This window comes from Nomascus leucogenys, chromosome 8, assembly GCF_006542625.1.
Source record: "Nomascus leucogenys isolate Asia chromosome 8, Asia_NLE_v1, whole genome shotgun sequence".
NCBI classification, from domain to species: Eukaryota; Metazoa; Chordata; class Mammalia; order Primates; family Hylobatidae; genus Nomascus; species Nomascus leucogenys.
In genome coordinates, this window is record NC_044388.1 from 73,246,000 (window position 1) to 73,264,397 (window position 18,398).

General features: G+C 41.3%; 2 protein-coding genes across 3 annotated transcripts in view; both read right to left on the reverse strand.

Annotated features, from left to right (window-relative positions):
* Positions 1-1,187: 1,187 nt before the first annotated feature.
* On the reverse strand, positions 1,188-2,798 carry ARMH2 (armadillo like helical domain containing 2). Its single transcript, XM_012508860.2, has 2 exons — positions 2,474-2,798; positions 1,188-1,710 (listed from the first exon to the last, which is right to left on the reverse strand). Exons 1-2 carry the CDS (start codon positions 2,736-2,738, stop codon positions 1,283-1,285), a joined length of 693 nt encoding a protein of 230 aa, XP_012364314.1. The 5' UTR covers positions 2,739-2,798; the 3' UTR covers positions 1,188-1,282.
* Positions 2,799-8,177: 5,379 nt separating this feature from the next.
* Positions 8,178-18,398, reverse strand: part of RIPOR2 (RHO family interacting cell polarization regulator 2) — a 102,694-nt gene continuing 92,473 nt past the window's right edge. For both annotated transcript variants that reach the window (XM_030817388.1, XM_030817387.1), the window contains 3 exons: positions 16,396-16,479; positions 13,625-13,715; positions 8,178-10,380 (listed from right to left, as the gene is read on the reverse strand). In XM_030817388.1, coding sequence (XP_030673248.1) covers positions 10,280-10,380; positions 13,625-13,715; positions 16,396-16,479 — 276 coding nt within the window. In that variant the 3' untranslated portion in view covers positions 8,178-10,279. The remainder of the gene's footprint in view (positions 10,381-13,624; positions 13,716-16,395; positions 16,480-18,398) is intronic.

Below are 18,398 nucleotides of genomic sequence, written 5' to 3' on the forward strand. Positions count from 1 at the left end.
TTTTATGAACTTAATTTTTTTGAGGTCTTTTTTTTTACTTTTAATAATTTTTTTTTCCGCACAGAAGCATATGGTTAAAAAAAATTACCAGCATAGATTTTTTTCCCAATCGGAAATCAATTGTAAAATACATATTTTTAATCAACTTCATAAAAAGATATATTAGAAAATAAGAGTTTCATGATTTAATGGTAAACATTGGGGATGGTCATTCTCTCTAGCCTTTGTATAATAGGTGGCAAAAATAATATTCCAGTTCTGTAATTTTACAAGTATTCATGTAACTGCCCCATGAGTTCTTCCTGCTCTTTGCGCAGACAGAGCAGATTTATCAAGACAAGGGAACTGCAATAGAGAAAGATTTTAATACACATAGAGCTGGCTAAACGGGAGACCAGAGTTTTATTATTACTCAAATCAGCCTCTCTGAAAATTTGGAGGTTAGGGTTTTTTAAGGATAGTTTCGTGGGCAGGGGGCTAGGGAATGGGGAATGCCATTTGGTTCCATTGGAGATGAAATCATAGGAGGCTGGAACTTGTCCTCTTGTGCTGAGTCAGTTGCTGGTTGGTGACCATAAGATCAGAAGACCCAGCTTGGCAGTCTGGGTGGTGCCAGCTGACCCATCAGAATGCAGGGTCTGAAAAATACCTCAAATACCAATCTTAGGTTTTTCAATACTGTAGGTGCAACTGGGGAGGTTAGAATCTTGTGGCCTCTGGCTGCATGACTCCTGAGCCATAATTTCCAATCTGTAGCTAATGTGTTAGTTTTATAAAAGCAATCTGGTCCCCAAGTAAGGAGGGAGTTTGTTTCAGGGAAGAGTCTAGGTAATCATCTTTGTTTCATAGTTAAACTATGAACTAAATTCTTCCCAAAGTTAGTTTGGCCTATGCCCACGAATGAACAAGGGCAGCTTAGAGGTTAGAAGAAAGATGGCATCAGTGAGGTCAGCTTTCTTTCGCTGTCAGATTTTTCTCACTGTCATCATTTTTGCAAAGGTGGTTTCATTCATATTCCCCATTGTATCTAACTGCACGCTTTAACATCTTTATTTCCTAATGGGAAAGAATACACTCATGAGCAAGCTCAATGGGCTCTCTCTACGAGGTAATTTTAAACAACATTGCTTTTCTGTAGTTTGATTATTGCAGTTAACTGTATGAAAATCTATACAGAACTCTTCAACTACAAAGGAAAACATTGACTTTTATTGTTTATTTCAGTTTTCCAGGGTAATACAATGGCACAGAGAGCTGCAACATGTAACTGGATTTAGAGAAACTAATTCCTGTGAAAACCAATTAGGAAATACAGCACCTCTGCAAAATTCTCTGTCCATCCAGACCAATTCTCAGCAGCCAACATTTGCAAATGATATTTTAGAGCACTGTGGTTTTTAAGCTCCTTGACGTAAGACAAGTTATTGCATGTCATGACAGAGAGAACGTAACAAGTCCAAAATTTAAGGAGGAGGTAGCTGTTTATTTCACTTTTGATAGTAGACTCGAATCTGCCTTCAAAAAAACTAATGAGAATAGGAATAAATTGCAGACTTTTGGCTCTTTTTTGGCTGACAGGGTTTAAGTAACACCAACATGCCACACCCTGGAGCAGCAGGATCTTTATTTTTGGTGCCAGCTCCTCATCTCGCAACAAGTGAGCCACTTCTTCCATGTACTCAGCTGCAAATTTCCCAGCAGGTGGTCCTCCTGTAAAACAAGCATTTGCATTTCCAGAAGTATTTGGTGTATCTAGTAGCTAGTAACACTTTGGAATGCTTATATGTTCATATTCTTGTTGCCCTGTAGAGGATACTTTGGATACTTTGAATTTTCCTGTCTTTTTCCCCCACCTCCCATGCTGCTGCCATGAAGACCAGAAAGTGTGTGTTGATAAGCAAGCAGTGATATGAAAAGCCTGGGAAGGTCTCTGCTTGCTGGTCTCCTCCCTGGTTCCTTTAAGCAAGCACCCAGGAGTGAGTATTTCTTTCTTTCTTTCCTTTTTTTTTTTTGAGATGGAGTTTTGCTCTTTTTGCCCAGGCTGGAGTGCAATGGCACGATCTCAGCTCACTGCAACCTCCGCCTCCCGGGTTCAAGCGATTCTCCTACATCAGCCTCTCAAGTAGCTGGTATTACAGGCATGCACCACCACACCCAGCTAATTTTTTGTATTTTTAGTAGAGACAGTGTTTCACCATGTTGATCAGCTGGTCTTGAACTCCAGACCTCAGGTGATTCACCCACCTTGGCCTCACAAATTGCTGGGATTGCAGGCGTGAGCCACCGTGCCCGGCCAAGAGTGAGTATTTCAAGGTGAATAAAACCTGGCTGCGTTCGCTTAGCAAATATCCCTCTCATCCAATGAAATGTTACCAGAATTTTAAGATTACAGCTAAGAAAAATTACTAAACTACGGTGTTATAAAATGAGTGTCGTGAAACGCTCATTTTAGCACAGCTGGTTAGATCAGTACCTGTGAAGGCCAGCAGTCCAATTTTCTGGGCAGCTTGAGCTCTCTTCTCAATGGGTAGAGATTCATTCATCAACACTTGGCCAAGTACAGCAATTTTTTCCTCATGAAAATAAGTCTCAGCTGAAGGGATTTTTTTTTCCTTCTTCTTAACAAAAAAGCCCTTAACAGTGACACGCCAGAATTTCTGGAGACGCCGACCCAGCCACGCAAAATACCCATACATCTTAACCCAAATTTGCGTACAAGAAAATCGGCTGTGAGCCATTGTGTAAAAAGGCCAATGGTCCTTCAGGTACACCACTGGCAGTCACAGGAGTTCACAGTCAAGAACTCTGGAATGCATCACTTAGCAACACTGTGGAATGGAATATGCAAAGCAATATATGCCTAAATTCTTCAGCTTGTCATTGAGGGCCTTCTACTATTTGGACTAAACAATTTTACTTTCATTTCTCTGGTGTACAAAACCTCAACTTAAACTTGTTTCCCGTAATGCACATGAATCTCACTACTGTCTTTGAACCTTTGCTCAGGCAGGGAATATTTGGAACTTGCCCATTCTAGTCTGATTATTCCAACATGTACTTTGCTTCTTTCCATAGATCTTTCATACTATTGTTACCTCTTTTGCCTGTTTGCTACCCAAAGAGAGTTCTCTACATCATAGATTTATCTTATTTTGCTGAGAAAATAGAAGCCATGAAAAGAGAACTTGCATAACTCTTACCAGTGCATCCACCTACCTAACTGCGTTTATGGTACCCATAGACTCTGTCTTTCCTCCTGTATTACTATGGATACCCTCTCTGTGCAGTAGATGTCAATCAGCTCCTCTCACCTCACTCAAGGATGTTGCTCTATGGTTCTTCTCTTATCTTGGTAATTTTTCCATCTCAACGGGACTCTTTGCATTATCAACAAACACGCTATACTTTTTTTCTCATTAAAGAAAGAAAACTCTCTTGACTTCATATGCTTTCTTCCTGCAGTGACTGCACATTCACTTCCCCGCTCCCCTTTACAGTACAGCTCTTTAAAGAGCTGCTATACTCGCCATCTCCAGTCTTTCTCATTCTTTCTTGGATGAATTCCAAACAAGATTTCAACCCCATGACTCCACTGACATTGCCTGTCAGGGTCATTGAATTGTCAGTCTTTGACATTTGACACTCCTTTCTCTCTGAAACACTTTTCACCCAGCTTCTAAGATACCACACTCCTAATTTTTCTCCTCCTGGCCACTCATCATTTTCCTTTACTGGTTCCTCTTCTTCTTTATGACCTCTAAATATTGGAGGGCCCAAGGCTCATCAATCTTTGTATGTGTTCTTATTTTTTTTTCTTTTTTCTTTTTCTTTCTTTTTTTTTTTTTTTGAGACAAGGTCTCTCTGTGTCCCCCAGGCTGGAGTTCAGTGGCATGATCTTGGCCCACCGTAGCCTCGACCTCCTGGGCTCAGGTGATCCCCCCACCTCAGCCTTCTGAGTATCTGGGACCACAGGTGCACACCACCATGCCCAGCTAATTTTTTTTGTAGAGATGGGGTTTTGCCATCTTGACCAGGCTGGTCTTGAACTCCTAGGCTCAAACAATCCACCCACCTAGGCTTCCTAAATGCTGGGATTACAGGCGTAAGCCACCATGCCCGGCCCTTTTTTCTTTATCTATACTTCCTAGATAAGATAAACCAGTTTATGGCTTTAACTATTACCCATATGCTGAAGACTCCCAGTTATATGTATTTTACATATATATATATTAATTATATGTATATATAATTTTTTCTTGAGATATGTTGCCCTGTCGCCTAGGCTGGAGTGCAGTGGCCCAATCATAGCTCATTGCAGCCTTGATCTCCTGGGCTCAAGTGATCCTCCTGCCTCAACTTCCTGAGTAGCAGGGACTATAGGCCACCACACCTAGCAAATTTTTAATTTTTTTTTTTAAGAAATTGGGGTCTCACTATGTTGTCCAGGCTGTTTTGAACTCCTAGCTTCAAGCAGTCCTCCCACCTTGGCCTCCCAAAGTGCTGTGATTATAGGCATGAGCCACTACGCCTGCTCCAATTTTATATCTTTAACTGGATTTCTCACCTGAACTCCAGACTCACATTCAGTCATAAGCTTGATATCCCCATTTGAATGTCCAAGACGCTTTTCAGTTTTAACATGTCCAACACAGAGTTCCAGGTCTTCCTCGCTAGACCTGCTGCTTCTCAGTTTCTGTATCTTGGAAGTTGGTATTACATCCTTCTAGTTGTTCAGGTAAAAAATTCTAGATTCATCCCTGGCTTCTATCTATCTCACATCTCATTTTCAACTTATCAACGAATGTATTGGCTTTACTTTAAAACATATCCCAAATTTGAGACATTCTACAGAATATACCTGCATATGCTCTTCAAATATATTAATGTGTGAAGGCTTAAAAAAATTGGGGTTACTCTGCTAGATTAAAAGAGCCTGAGAGACATGACAACTGAAATAAAAATGTAGGCTGGGTGCAGTGGCTCTCACCTGTAATCCCAGCACTTTGGGAGGCCAAAGCATGTGGATCATCTGAGGTCATGAGTTCAAGACTAGCCTGGTCAATATAGTGAAACCCCTTTTCTACTAAAAATACAAAAATTAGCCAGGCGTGGTGGTGCACGCCTGTAATCCCAGCTATTCAGGAGGCTGAGGCAGGAGAATCACTTGAACCTGGGAGGCAGAGGTTGCAGTGAGCTAAGATCATGCCATTGCACTCCAACCTGGGTGACAAGAGTGAAGCTCCAACCCCAAAAAATAAAAAATAAAAAAATAAATGGCCAGGCGTGGTGGCTCATGGCTGTAATGCCATCTGAGGTCAGGAGTTCAAGACCAGCCTGACCAACAAGGCGAAACCCCGTCTCTACTAAAAATACACAATTAGCCGGGCGTGGTGGCGCATGCCTGTAATCCCAGCTACTTGGGAAGCTGAGGCAGGAGAATTGCTTGAACCCAGGAGGCAGAGGTTGTGGTGAGCCGAGATCGTGCCATTGCACTCCAGCCTGGGCGACAAGAGTGAAAACTCCATCTTGAAAAATAAATAAATAAATAAAAATAAAAATGTAATCCCTGCTTGGATTCTGTACATAAACACGTGTGTATGTGTCTCTGTGTGTGTGTGTGTGTGTGTTTGTGTGTGCTGTAAAGGGTATTACTGGGACAATTGGGAAAAACAGACCTTCCTTGTCTGATAAGGTAGCCACACATGGCTGAGTATTTGAAATGTGATTAGTCTCAGTTGAGATGTGCTGTAAGTGCAACATGCACCCTGGACTTTGAAGACTTGGAAAACATGTAAAATATTTCAATAATTTTTATTTTGATCATATCTTGAAATATTTTATATTAGGTTAAATAAAATATATTATTACAATTAATATCCCCTGTTCTTTTTTCTTTGTCTTAATTGTGGGTACTAGCAAATCCAAAACACCAAGCGTGGCTTCTTTTCAAGGCTTTTGTACTTATTGCTGTGCAGGGGAGAAAACATAATTTCTTTTTTTCTCCTTTTTAGGTTTTTAGTTGAGACACTGTCCTGAAAATAAAAGTCAGATTAACAAAACAAAAATAAATGGAAGTTTATTAATGTGTGTTGTACCCAATGCACAGGAGAGACTTCAGTTCAAAAATATTTCTGTCTCTAGGCAGTGGCTTAGGGGCTTTGCTTAAATAGTATTTTAACTAACAGCCACAAATCCTATCTAGTGACAAGACAAAAGACCATCTTCAGGCTTCCAAAAGGTGAGAAAATGCGGGAAGGTAAGCTGATGGGAAGAGTAAAGTCTGTTCCTGGATCCTCTGGCAGTGCTATCTCTGAGCTCTGGTTACGAGCTGACCAAGGCAGAAAGGAGTGGCAGAATATGTCCCTGTTTTAACCTTTTCACTATAATCTCCAGCATTTTAGAGAGGAATATTTTAGTTGCCTCCAGTTGCCTCTGCCTGGAATGTCCTTCCCAGAGATAATCGACGTGACTCATCCCAATAGCTCCTCGGGTCATTCCACAAATGTAATTTTCTGTGAGGCCTTTGCACTCCTTTTTTTTTGATACAGGGTCTTGCTGTGTCACCCAGGCTAGAGTGCAGTGGCACGATCATAGCTCACTGTAGCCTCAAACTCCTGGGCTCAAGCAATCCTTCTGCTTCAGCCTCCCAAGTAATTGGGACCACCGGTGCACGCCACCACGTCCAGCTGGTTTTTAAAATTTTTGTAGAGATGGGAATTTCAGTATGCCGTGCAGGCTGGTCTTGATTTCCTGGCTTCAAGGGATCCTCAGCCTTGGCCTCCCAAAGTGCTGGAATTACAGGTGTGAGCCACTGTGCCCGGCCCCTGACCACTCCTTTTAAACTTGTGATCTTTGCTTTCTCCCTGTGCCTCTCTTCACCCCACCTTGTGCAATCATTTTTCCCCTTCTCTGCTTCGCTGTCTTCCCTTTGCCAGGATGTAAGGTCTGGGAGGGCAGGGATTGTTATGTCTTTTATTTTTCTCTACTACTCTATTTCCAGTGCCAAGAATAGTCCTTGGCATACTCCTTGTTCATAGTAAGTAAGCAGCAAATACTTCTTGAATGCATGAGAAGTTAGAGTTCTAATTTTTAGCAAACAATTATTATTCCTTGAACAAGGTGTACTTAGGACTGTCTCAAAACCAAAAGATAATATTTGTTTACTAAGAGGCACTGTCTCCAGGAAAAGTCAGGGATAAAAGTATTTTATTTGAGTTTTTCTGATACAGCAACAAGTACTGGCATTTTTCAGTGAACTGAGGTTTACAATTTTACTTTATAATTTTGTAAAGTAACTAAGGCAATTTAGTTAAACAGTATAGTAGCAAACCTTATAGAGGAAAATGTTTTTACCACTGACTCAGTAAAAGCAATCACTGGTATTTAATGAGTCGCTTGGTAAATACTGTCAGAGTTGAAAGTCAGGGGTTCCTTTGTGATGATGCTGGTGGGGTCTGAGTGGGAAGAACATAAACAAATCAGTGAAGGCACTTTTTTTTTTTTTTTTTTTTTTTCTGAGACAGAATCTCACTCTGTTGCCCAGGCTGGAGTGCAGTGGCACGATCTTGGCGTGAGCCACCATGACTATTTGCCCTCAAGGAGCTCACAGTCTCTGCTCATAGATACCACAACAGTGAAACTTAGCTGTTTTCTCTCCAATTAGCTTTACAACAAACTGAGATTTATTATCTCTATTTAGAGATAAAGGAATTTCAAATTGAAAATGAAATCGCCAGCTGTGGTGGCTCACACCTGTAATCCCAGCACTTTGGGAGGTCGAGGTGGGCAGATCACCTGAGGTTGGGAGTTCGAGACCAGCTGATCAATGTGGAGAAACCCCATCTCTACTAAAAATACAAAATTAGCCGGGCGTGGTGGCGCATGCCTGCAATCCCAGCTACTCGAGAGGCTGAGGTGGGAGAATCCCAGCTACTCGAGAGGGTGAGGTGGGAGAATCCCAGCTACTCGAGGCTGAGGTGGGAGAATCGCTTGAGGTGGGAGGCGGAGGTTGCGGTGAGCCGAGATCGCACCATTGCACTCCAGCTGGGGCAACAAGAGCAAAACTCCGTCTCAAAATAAATAAATAAAATAAAATCAAGGTGAAAATGAGGTGCAGTGTGTTCTGTAAATACCAACTCAGAAAGGGCATGTGAAAAAAAATAACATCAGACTGCACATGAAGCTAGTAATTCAAAAATAATTTTTATTTTAACTTACATGACCGAAAGATCAATGAATACAAATGCCACAAAACTAAAAGCACCCCCTCAACCAAACATAAAATACAGAAGTGAATACAAAAGATCTGGAATTAATTACTCATGCAATAGTCAAAAAAATAAAAAACAAAAAAAAGACAAACCAACACAAAATCCTGTAACATCTGTGTTTGACTTTCTATAAAAAGAAGCATTTCAACCATTTAACATAAGCTATAGGCTATACCTACTAACTACAGACTGTACAATGTACCTTTAAAGTCAAGGATATATGAATATATATAATATTTATAAATATACAGATATGTACATTATAACTTCACAGTTGAAAGAACTATTTGCCAGAAGCCTGGCAAACAATTTGCACTTTGAAATGAAATTAGTCCTTTTTAAAAGTCTTGCTAAAATGTAAATATTTAAAATGACATCTAAATGATACAAACACGTCCATAGTACAGTTGATATTCCACAGTTTAAATTACACTCACACATATTGTTTTGATACCTTGGCATACCCGACCTTGTATACTCTTCAGAGGAAGAAAAGATAATTTCATAAGAGCTACTGAATGGTCTTGTACTTTGCTTAATGAACTTGCATCTCTGATACTGAAGCAATAATGGGACCTGATGTTTGAACTATTTGGCCAGGGAATCCTACCAGTGAGTGATTTCTCTGGGGGCAGTAACCACCCTCAGGATGTCCTTCTTTCTAATCCCACAGTCATTTTTACAGAAGGAGGCACCACTTTAAATGTCCCTCCACTCCTACTCCATTAGGATTTCTCCGACTTCTAGGTTCCTCCACCTCAAAGGGCATCACAGCTTTGTGAATCTACAGCTTTTGGTTTTGATTTGTCTTAGCAGCAAAACACCCCTACGGTAAGAATATCATAAAAAATAGCTCTCATTAATTAAAAAAAAAAAACATTAAGCTTTGAGTTTTTTGTTTCTTTTTAAGTGTATAGGCATAATCTTAAGGTAGTTCTTAGTCATTTACTTATCTTCTTTTCCATAATGGAAACATGATTTTGGAATTTTCAGGATGAGGAAAAGAAACGAAATAAACTGTGGGAGTTTTTTTTTTTTTTTTTTTTTTTTTTTGAGACTGGCTCTCATTCCTCTGTCACATGGGCTGGAGTGCAGTGGTGCAATCTCAGCTTACTGCAACCTCTGCCTCAAGTGATCCTCCCACCTCAGACTCCGGAGTAGCTGGGAGCACATAAAATTAAAACATCTAAACTCTCACAATGGGTCATTTTGCCAGGTTCTGCAGGCAAACTTTTATTTGAAGATATTCTTTTTTGTGCTTTGTATTGAAAGTAAAGTTAGGTAGCTAAGGGGACTACTCAACCCTGAGAACACGACAGAGAAAAACTGCAAGGCATATGATGTTTGTCGAAGTATCACATGACTATTTCAAGCTTATAGAGAAACTTGCAAAAAAGTACAAAGATGGCTATTTTTAAATTTCATACATATTAAGATAAGATGGACTCTTTCACTGAGTATTATCAGACACAATCGACGACGTAATCTATTGAATTATACCATAGCCCTATTCTATATTGGCCAAAGGAAAAGTAGATAGGTACTGTGAAACGAGACTCTGAATTCTTTCTATAACATGTTTTTGTTGTTTTGTTTTGTTTTTTGAGACAGGGTTTTGCTCTGTCACCCAGTCTGGAGTGCAGTGGTGCAATTACGGCTCACTGCAGCCTGAATCTTCTGGGCTCAAGCAATCCTCCCACCTTAGCCTCCCAAGTAGCTGGGACTACAGGTGCATGCCACCACGCCTGACTAATTAAACTATTTTTTTTGTAGAGACAGGGCCTTGCTATGTTGCCCAGGTTGGTCTCGAACCTCCTGGGCTTAAGCAATTCTCCTGCGTTGGCCTCCCAAAGTACTGGGATTACAGGCATGAGCCACTGCACCCGGCCTACATTTTTATTTTAGTTGTTGTGTCTCTCAGGCTCTAAACAATTTCCAGCCCCAACCACAGCACCATCTTGATGAAAAGGGCCAGACATTAAGACAGCTGTTAGGCAGTTAACCTGTAATTAAAAGGCTGTGGCAACTTCAGTTCCATGACGACCTCCAACTTTAACACAGTCTCGAGGAAATTTGTCCAATTGTTCATATGCCAGCCGCCCATCTTCTCCTAAATATAGAACATTAAACATGAATACCAATTCAAACTTAACGTTTTTATTCATTACTCAAAGTAACATAGTGCCAATTGTTTAGGGATGGGTTGCTATAATATGCTATGTTAACTTTTGGTAAGGAAAAGTTATCTTTTGTTATTCCTAATTATGTCATTGTTTTCCAGGTAATGCTTAGAACAACCAAGAACTTTTGAGCTAATTAATGCCAGAGACCAAAAGAATGCCAGGGTATGAAACAGAGTAGAAGTCTTATGGCCATTTGATGTTGATGATTTCATATAATAGATTTATTTCAGAGCAATTGTATGGATTATATTTTAAGTACATTAGGGATTTCAATATGGCTGATCCTTGACTTTAATGCATTGAACTTTTACATAACTTTTACTTGTATACATTATATATTGATACATCTAAATGATATGTGGTAAAATCAATCTTAGGCTTTCAAACTTCAGCTAAAAATTACTCTTTACTATGTAAACATACAGAGATGCCTTCTACCAGCCACCAGCTAGTTCAGTTTTGTCTGTAGCACCACCTTGAACAGTTAGGATGCATTTGCAAATAATTTTAATGTTTTGTTCTATTTTTCTACTTTAAAAAATGATTAGAAAATGAGAAAATAAAGTGCAAAGACAAGTGATAAGAAGCAGGCTTTCATACATGTAAGTGAGACAAAGATGGAAATAGTTGTGCCTAACCAGAAGTTCAGCTGGGTGTGGTGGCTCACACCTGTAATCCCAGAACTTTGGGAAGCCAAGGTGGTGGATCACTTGAGGTCACGAGTTTGAGACCAGCCTGATCAACATAGTGAAACCCCATCTCTACCAAAAAATACAAAAAAAAAGTTAGCTGGGTGTGGTGGAATCCGCCTGTAGTCCCAGCTACTTGGGAGGCTGAGGCAGGAGAATTGCTTGAACTCGGGGGCAGAGGTTGCAATGAGACGAGATTGCATCATTGCACTCAAGCCTGGGTGATAGAGCGAGACTCCATGTTTAAGGTAGGCTAGGCTAAGCCATGATGTTCTGCAGGTAAGATGTATTAAGTGCTTTTTTGACTTAACAGTATTTTCAACTTACAATGGGTTTATTGGGATGTAACCGCATTGTAAGTCAAGGAGCAGCTGTCCTCAAAATTGAGTAAACTTAAAACTTCAGTTCCTCAATCATGGTGGCAAAGATGAACAGCCCAACAGCCATTTAGGATGACTGCTGTCATACTGGACAGTGCACATAGAACAATCCCATCACCATGGAGAGATCTATTGGACAGCTCTAGGTTAAAATATTGAAATCATTCCATACTGATTGGTAAATAGTTGCAGCCCTGAGTCCTTTAAGTGCCTGCAATGACCTTCTGCCCTTTGTCATAGGGCATTTTATCAATTCCTATTGAAAATACTATTCTCACTATATTAATTCAGTCATTTGTGTGAGAGAAAAATGTGCCAGTATTTGTGTATTAGGGTCAAGGAAGATTCATAATATTGACTTCAGGGGTTCTCAAACTTTATATTAGAATCACCTGGGAGGCTTCAAAAAATCCTTAAAAAATCCTGATGCCAAGGCACACTTGGACCAATGAAAGCAGAATCTTTGGGAGTAGATTGTTTCAGCTTCCCTGGTGAATGTGCAGCCAGTGTTGAGCACTGCACACTGGTGGTGTGAGAGGGCCCAGGGCTGATGTGAACAGCCTGCATGAAGAACTAAGGTGAAGCAGGTATGGTGATGGCTTCTGGAGATGCTGCTGTTTGCACAGCTCCAATGAGGCCCGGGGCACATTCTGTAGGGATCATCTTCCTTAGGTTACACTGGAAATAGAAGCTTTGTTGGCTATGCTTTATAAGCGCCTGGCTTACCTTCATGGTTATTTTAGAATACAAAGGGATAAAGGAGTTTAAACTAATAATACCTGGGTACATTTTTAGAGAATTAAATAATTTCTATGCCTAATACAGCCATAATGAATAACTTTTATCCTTTAAACAAATATATACTGGCTAAGATTTCTGTGGAAGAAATCATATATTCAATAGCAGAATGAAGCCTTGTTAAACCCATAATTGTAAGAAAGACGGCCTAACAATAAATGGGATTTTCACAGTGATTACAAATGCCATGAGATTCTTCTTCATGTTGTTAAGTTACTATCAGTTAAACAAGGGTGGCTTTTTTCTAAGCTGCAGTATTGATTGGATTATGTCTGAGGATTTCTAGGAGCATAGTTTTTATACTTTAAGACTGTGTTGTTGAAGTGAAATTATTTATAATAATTATTTATACTTTTTTTTTTTGAGACAGAGTTTTGCTCTGTCACCCAGGCTGGAGTACAGTGGCATGATCTCAGCTCACTGCAACCTCTGTTTCCTGGGTTCAAGTGATTCTCCTACCTCAGCCTCCCAAGTAGCTGGGACCACAGGTGCACCCCACCCCACCTGGCTAATTTTTGTATTTTTAGTAGACCCATGGTTTCACCATGTTGGCCAGGCTGGTCTCGAACTCTTGACCTCAAGTGATCCACTCACCTTGGCCTCCCAAAGTGCTGGGGTTACAGGGGTGAGCCACCAAACCCAGCTACTTATACTTTTTAATACAGAGTTAAGAAAGGCTTTCCCCACCCTCCCAAGTCCCCCAAAAAGAATAAATGTATAATGCCTGCTAGGCATGAACCTTCATAAAATAAAGTGAAGAGGAAGGATTATCTGGATATTTCAGAATAAAATAAGTACTCCAATTCTTTTCTTAGGTGTCAGGGCTCAGATGGGCAGAGGCCACAGGGCAGTCAGAAGTTAACCTGGGAGTCAGGGTGAGGCTGAGATACCTGGGGCTTTACAGCATTCCCTGGGATGTATCTCTGGTACCTCACCTAATTTCTGTCCTCCAGGGAGTGTCAACCCCACCCTGGCAACACAGCCTGGATTCCTATTGCCTTTGCTTTATGGTTTGACTTCTGTGTTCTTGATTCTAAATAGTACACAGACTGATCAATCCATATAGAAAGGCTCCAGACAACATACTTCACTCTCAGCATCCAGACAGAACAAGGAGTTGGGGTGAGATGGACACTGATCAGTTCTTCGTACTCTGTGTGTGAGAAGACAGCCTATAGTGGGAAAACTGCTAAAACAGGGTACATGAAACTTCTCCTTACTGGAGAAGGGAACATCTAAAAGGGAACATCCCTTTGAGAGTGCCAGAAACAAACAATCATGTAAACAACAACAATAAAACTCACCCAGAGACAAGAGGGTTTCTGAGGCCACATTTCTGATTTCTTCAGTATCAGATTGACACAATGTCACCAGCATTTTAATGCTTTCAGTAGCCTATGGGGGAAAAATAGGTTAAATCGTGTTTTGACATTTAGGTCTAGAGTTCCACGAGACTTGGCATTTCACAACTGGTGGGAACTTTAGTCTCACTTTGTTGCCCAGGCTGGAATGCAATGGAGCGATCATAGCTCACTGCAGCCTTGACCTCCTGGGCTCAAGCAATTCTCCTGCCTCAGCCTCCTGAGTAGCCAGGACTGATTTTTAATTTTTAACCTTTGGTACAGATGAAGTCTCACTAAGTTGCCCAGGCTAGTTGAATTCTTCTGCCTTGGCCTCCTAACGTGGTGGGATTACAGGTGTAAGCCACTGTGCCTGGCCAGCTGGTAGGAACGCTAAAAACCATCTTACCTATGGGGTCAAACCTAGCTGAGTGTCTGAATTCCTTAAAAGTAAATATTCCTAGGTGCCACTCCGGATGCACTATATCAGAATTTCCTGGGATGGGGCCCAGAGTTCTTACTTTCAGGAATTCTGATGATCAGCGAAATTCCTCATTCCACAGCAGACTCCTGGTCTAGAGGAGTGAAGTGACTAGCTTGCTTTTCCAGAATAGAATCCATTTTCCCTGGTTCTTTCCACTGAATCTCACTGATTCCAAAATGGCTCTAATTTTAAAATTCTTACTATTTAGTTTATATGCTAAAATAGAGGAGGAGGTAAAGGCCATTAATGACAATTTTTCTATTTATTTGTTCCACAAATATTTATTGAGCACTCCATGAACCAGACTATTCATAAGGCATGAGAGATTCCACAGTGAACCAGACATGGTTCTGGTCCTCAAGAATTTACAGTCTAGTGGATTCAGAGTATGAAAACCCATACAGATCACTGTATCCTTATGTCTTTATTTACTTTGTCTGTATCACAGCCATCCGTCACTGATATGTCACTGGATATCAGGAGAGCACCCAAATACCAACCACTGTGGGCTTTCTATTTGAGCACCTGAAGGTAATTTTTTTTTTAACCAAGTAACAGGGAAGGCAAAATTTCCTACAGCTGTTTCTTTTTTTTTTTTTTTTTTTTTGAGACAGAGTCTCATTCAGTCACCCAGGCTGGAGTACAGTGGCGTGATCTTGGCTCACTGCAACTTCTGTCTCCTGGGTTCAAGTGATTCTCCTGCCTCAGCCTCCTAAGTAGCTGGAATTACAGGTGTGCACCACCACGCCTGGCTAATTTTTGTGTTTTCATAAGGATGAGGTTTCTCCATGTTGGCCAGGCTGGTCTCAAACTCCTGACCTCAGGTGATCCACTGGCCTCAGCCTCCCAAAGTGCTGGGATTACAGGCGTGAGCCACCGTGCCTGGCCCTAGAGCTGTTTTTGATCACAGGCCATTAACTTTTTCTTTTGAGGTATTAATCCCTTTCTTCACCAGGCCTGCAGGTCCCTGCCTCTTTTCCAAGATTTTGGCAGGTTCTAAGGTGTAGCCTTCTCTCATTCTTTTTTTTTTTTTTTTTGAGATGGAGTCTCTGTCACCCAGGTTGGAGTGCAGTGGTGCAATCTCGGCTCACTGCAACCTCTGTCTCCTGGATTCAAGCGATTCTCCTGCCTCAGCTTCCCCAGTAGCTGGGATTACAGGTGTGTGCCACCGTGCCTGGCTAATTTTTTTGTATTTTTAGTACAGACGGGGTTTCATCATGTTGGCCAGGCTGGTCTCGATCTCCTGACCTCAAGTGATCCGCCTGCCTCAGCCTCCCAAAGTGCTGGGATTACAGGCATGAACCACTGCGCCTGGCCTTCTCTCATTCTTTTCTCAAGACTGATTTGTCTTTTTTTGTGTGTGATGAAAGTAGGTCAAACATTACATCTTGCCTATTGAAAGGGAAACTTCCATGTCAGGAGTTCCCATTCTTTTTGTACTTGTTTACATTCTAGCTCTCTCCCTGCTCATGACACCTCCTTATGACAATCAAAACTGATTCTCTGCTTAATAAAGAGAGGTTGCGGGAGGGATCTGGGAATTCAGTGGCATACTGAATTTTAGTACTTTTTTTCAAATCTTATTTGTCCTTGCTTTTTGTTGTTCACAATAAAAATGAGTGAAATCACCGTACATCTCATCTCCCTTTTAAGATAAGATATACTTTCCTTTTTCTTTCTCTCTTTTTTTTTTTTTTGAGACAGAGTCTGGCTCTGCCACCCAGGCTGGAGTGCAATGGCACAATCTTGGCTCACTGCAACCTCCTGGGTTCAAGCAATTCTCCCTCTTCAGCCTCCTGAGTAGCTGGGATTACAGGCACCTGCCATCATGCCCAGCTAATTTTTGTATTTTTGTAGAGATTAGGTTTCACCATGTTGGCCAGGTTGGTCTCAAACTCCTGACCTCAAGTGATCCACCAGCCTCAGCCTCCCAAAATGCTGGGATTACAGGCATGAGCCACTGTGCCGGCCAATAAGATATACTTTTCTAATACTGACCTAAAGGCAAACTGGTTCCCTTGGGCTAGTGCAAAACATGATTGCTTTCTGCCACTTATTGACTCTAACAAAACAAAGTCACATGTAATTACTGTTTAAGGGAGAAAAATACTAAAACTAATATACGGTGCAAAGAAGACAGGAAATACTGCTAAAAAAGTACTTTCAAACATGAAAGAAAAGCTGTTATGTACACTTGGCTTAGCCTGGCTTCAAGCTGAGCTGTCAGGGGAGCTCCAAGGCTGGGCTTTACCTCAAGGATTTTCAGGGCCAGGCAAGCTGCTTTCTGGAGCTGGAGGTTTGTCTTTGTTAGTGCTTCACAGTAATAGAGCAAGGCCTGAAAGAGAAGGAGGGACCTCGTGAAGACATTTTGGTTTGTTCGTAGTTTAAGAGGTATACCTCATTCTTACTCTCTGAGATAAACTATAGCATATAACCTACACATTTTGTACTACATTCAGAGCAAGAAAAAAAAGCCATTGAAATTCATATTAATTAAAAGAGCTGTTTATTCAATAAATTGATCCCTTATGTTCTCCTAGATCTACTAAGACTCTAGGAGAACATAAGGGATCAATTTACTGAGTAACATAATGACTGTGGGCTTTTATTGGCCACCTAAAGGTAATTTTTTAAACCAAGTAATGAGGAAGGCAAAATTTCTCAGAGCTGTTTTTGATCCCAGATCATTAACTTTTTCTTTTAAGGTGTTAATCCCTTTCTTTATGTCCCATCATAAAGGCCTGCAAGCTCCTGCCCCTTGTCTCATGTGTCATTCCAAGATTTGAAATATTCTCCTAGAGTCCATGACTCTAGGAGAATATAAGGGATCAATTTATTAAATAAAAGTGGGAGATAGAGAGTTATGGTTCTGGCTTTTCATTTTTTTTGAGACAGAGTCTCGCTCTGTCGCCCAGGCTGGAGTGCAGTGGCATGATCTCGGCTCACTGCAAGCTCTGCCTCCCAGGTTCACGCCATTCTCCTGCCTCAGCCTCCCACGTAGCTGGGACTACAGGCGTCCGCCACCACGCCCGACTAATTTTTTGTATTTTTTTAGTAGAGACAGGGTTTCACCATGTTAGCCAGGATGGTCTCGGTCTCCTGACCTAGTGATCCGCCCTCCTCAGCCTCTCAAAGTGCTGAGATTACAGGCGTAAGCCACCGCGCCTGGCCAATTGTCTTATTTTTACCAAGCTAATTTCTTCCTAAATGGTTGATAAAATGTGTAGTACTTAACATTAATTCAAATTAATAAGAATCACTATATGTCATATTGGTTCATAGGAAACTTAATTACTCTTGAAGAGAATTGAGGGTGGAAAGAGAGGACTAACTTTTGATTTTGTTGGGCTACATTGTGCATTTCTTGCTATTTGTCTGAATTACTTTTATTTTCTATTTTCTATTTATTTATTTATTTATTGAGATGGAGTTTCACTCTTGTTGCCCAGGCTGGAGTGCAATGGCGCAAACTTGGCTCACTGCAACCTCCGCCTCCCGGGTTCAAGCAATTCTCCTGCTTCAGCCTCCCTTGTAGCTGGGATTACAGGTGGATGCCATGATGCCCAGCTAATTTTTGTATTTTTAGTAGAGACAGGGTTTCACCATGTTGGTCAAGGCTGGTTTTGAACTCCTGACCTCAGGTGATCCACCCACCTGGGCCTCCCAAAGTGCTGGGATTACAGACGTGAGCCACCACGCCTGGCTTATTTTTATTTTTAAAGGCATAACTCAAGTCAGATCACCATACTAATGTGTATCTGTTGAATCAATAAATGGTGTTACTCTGCCATTTGTTTTATTTTTTTGGGACAGGGTCTTGCTCTGTCACCCAGTCTGGAGTGCAGTGGCATGATCACAGCTCACTACAGCCTCAACCTCCTGGGCTCAGGTGATCCTCCCACCTCAGCCTCCCAAGTAGCTGGTACTACAGACATGTGCCACCATGCCCGGCTTGTTTTTTATGTTTTTTGTAGAAACGGGGTTTTGCAATGTTGCCTAGACTGGTCTTGAACTCCTGAGCCCAAACCATCCTCCTGCCTCAGCCTTCCAAACTGCTGGGATTACAGGCATGAGCCACCGTGCCTGGGCTATATGATGATATTTCTTAGATTTATCCCTTTTCCATGGCCTCAGGTCTTGTTGGAGGTCTCAATTTCCTACTGGGCCATCACCACAGCATTCTGCTCCCCATGCCTAAGGATGAGGGATCCCCTTCCTCCAGCATGCATTACGTCAATCATGAGCAGCCCCCGT

Excerpts from the sequence above, each read along its gene's own strand:
- ARMH2 (XM_012508860.2), bottom strand. The coding sequence starts at position 2,738 with ATGGCTCACAGCCGATTTTCTTGTACGCAAATTTGGGTTAAGATGTAT. Across the intron at positions 1,711-2,473 it reads TGGACTGCTGGCCTTCACAG|GAGGACCACCTGCTGGGAAA; the intron begins GTACTGATCTAA and ends CTTGTTTTACAG.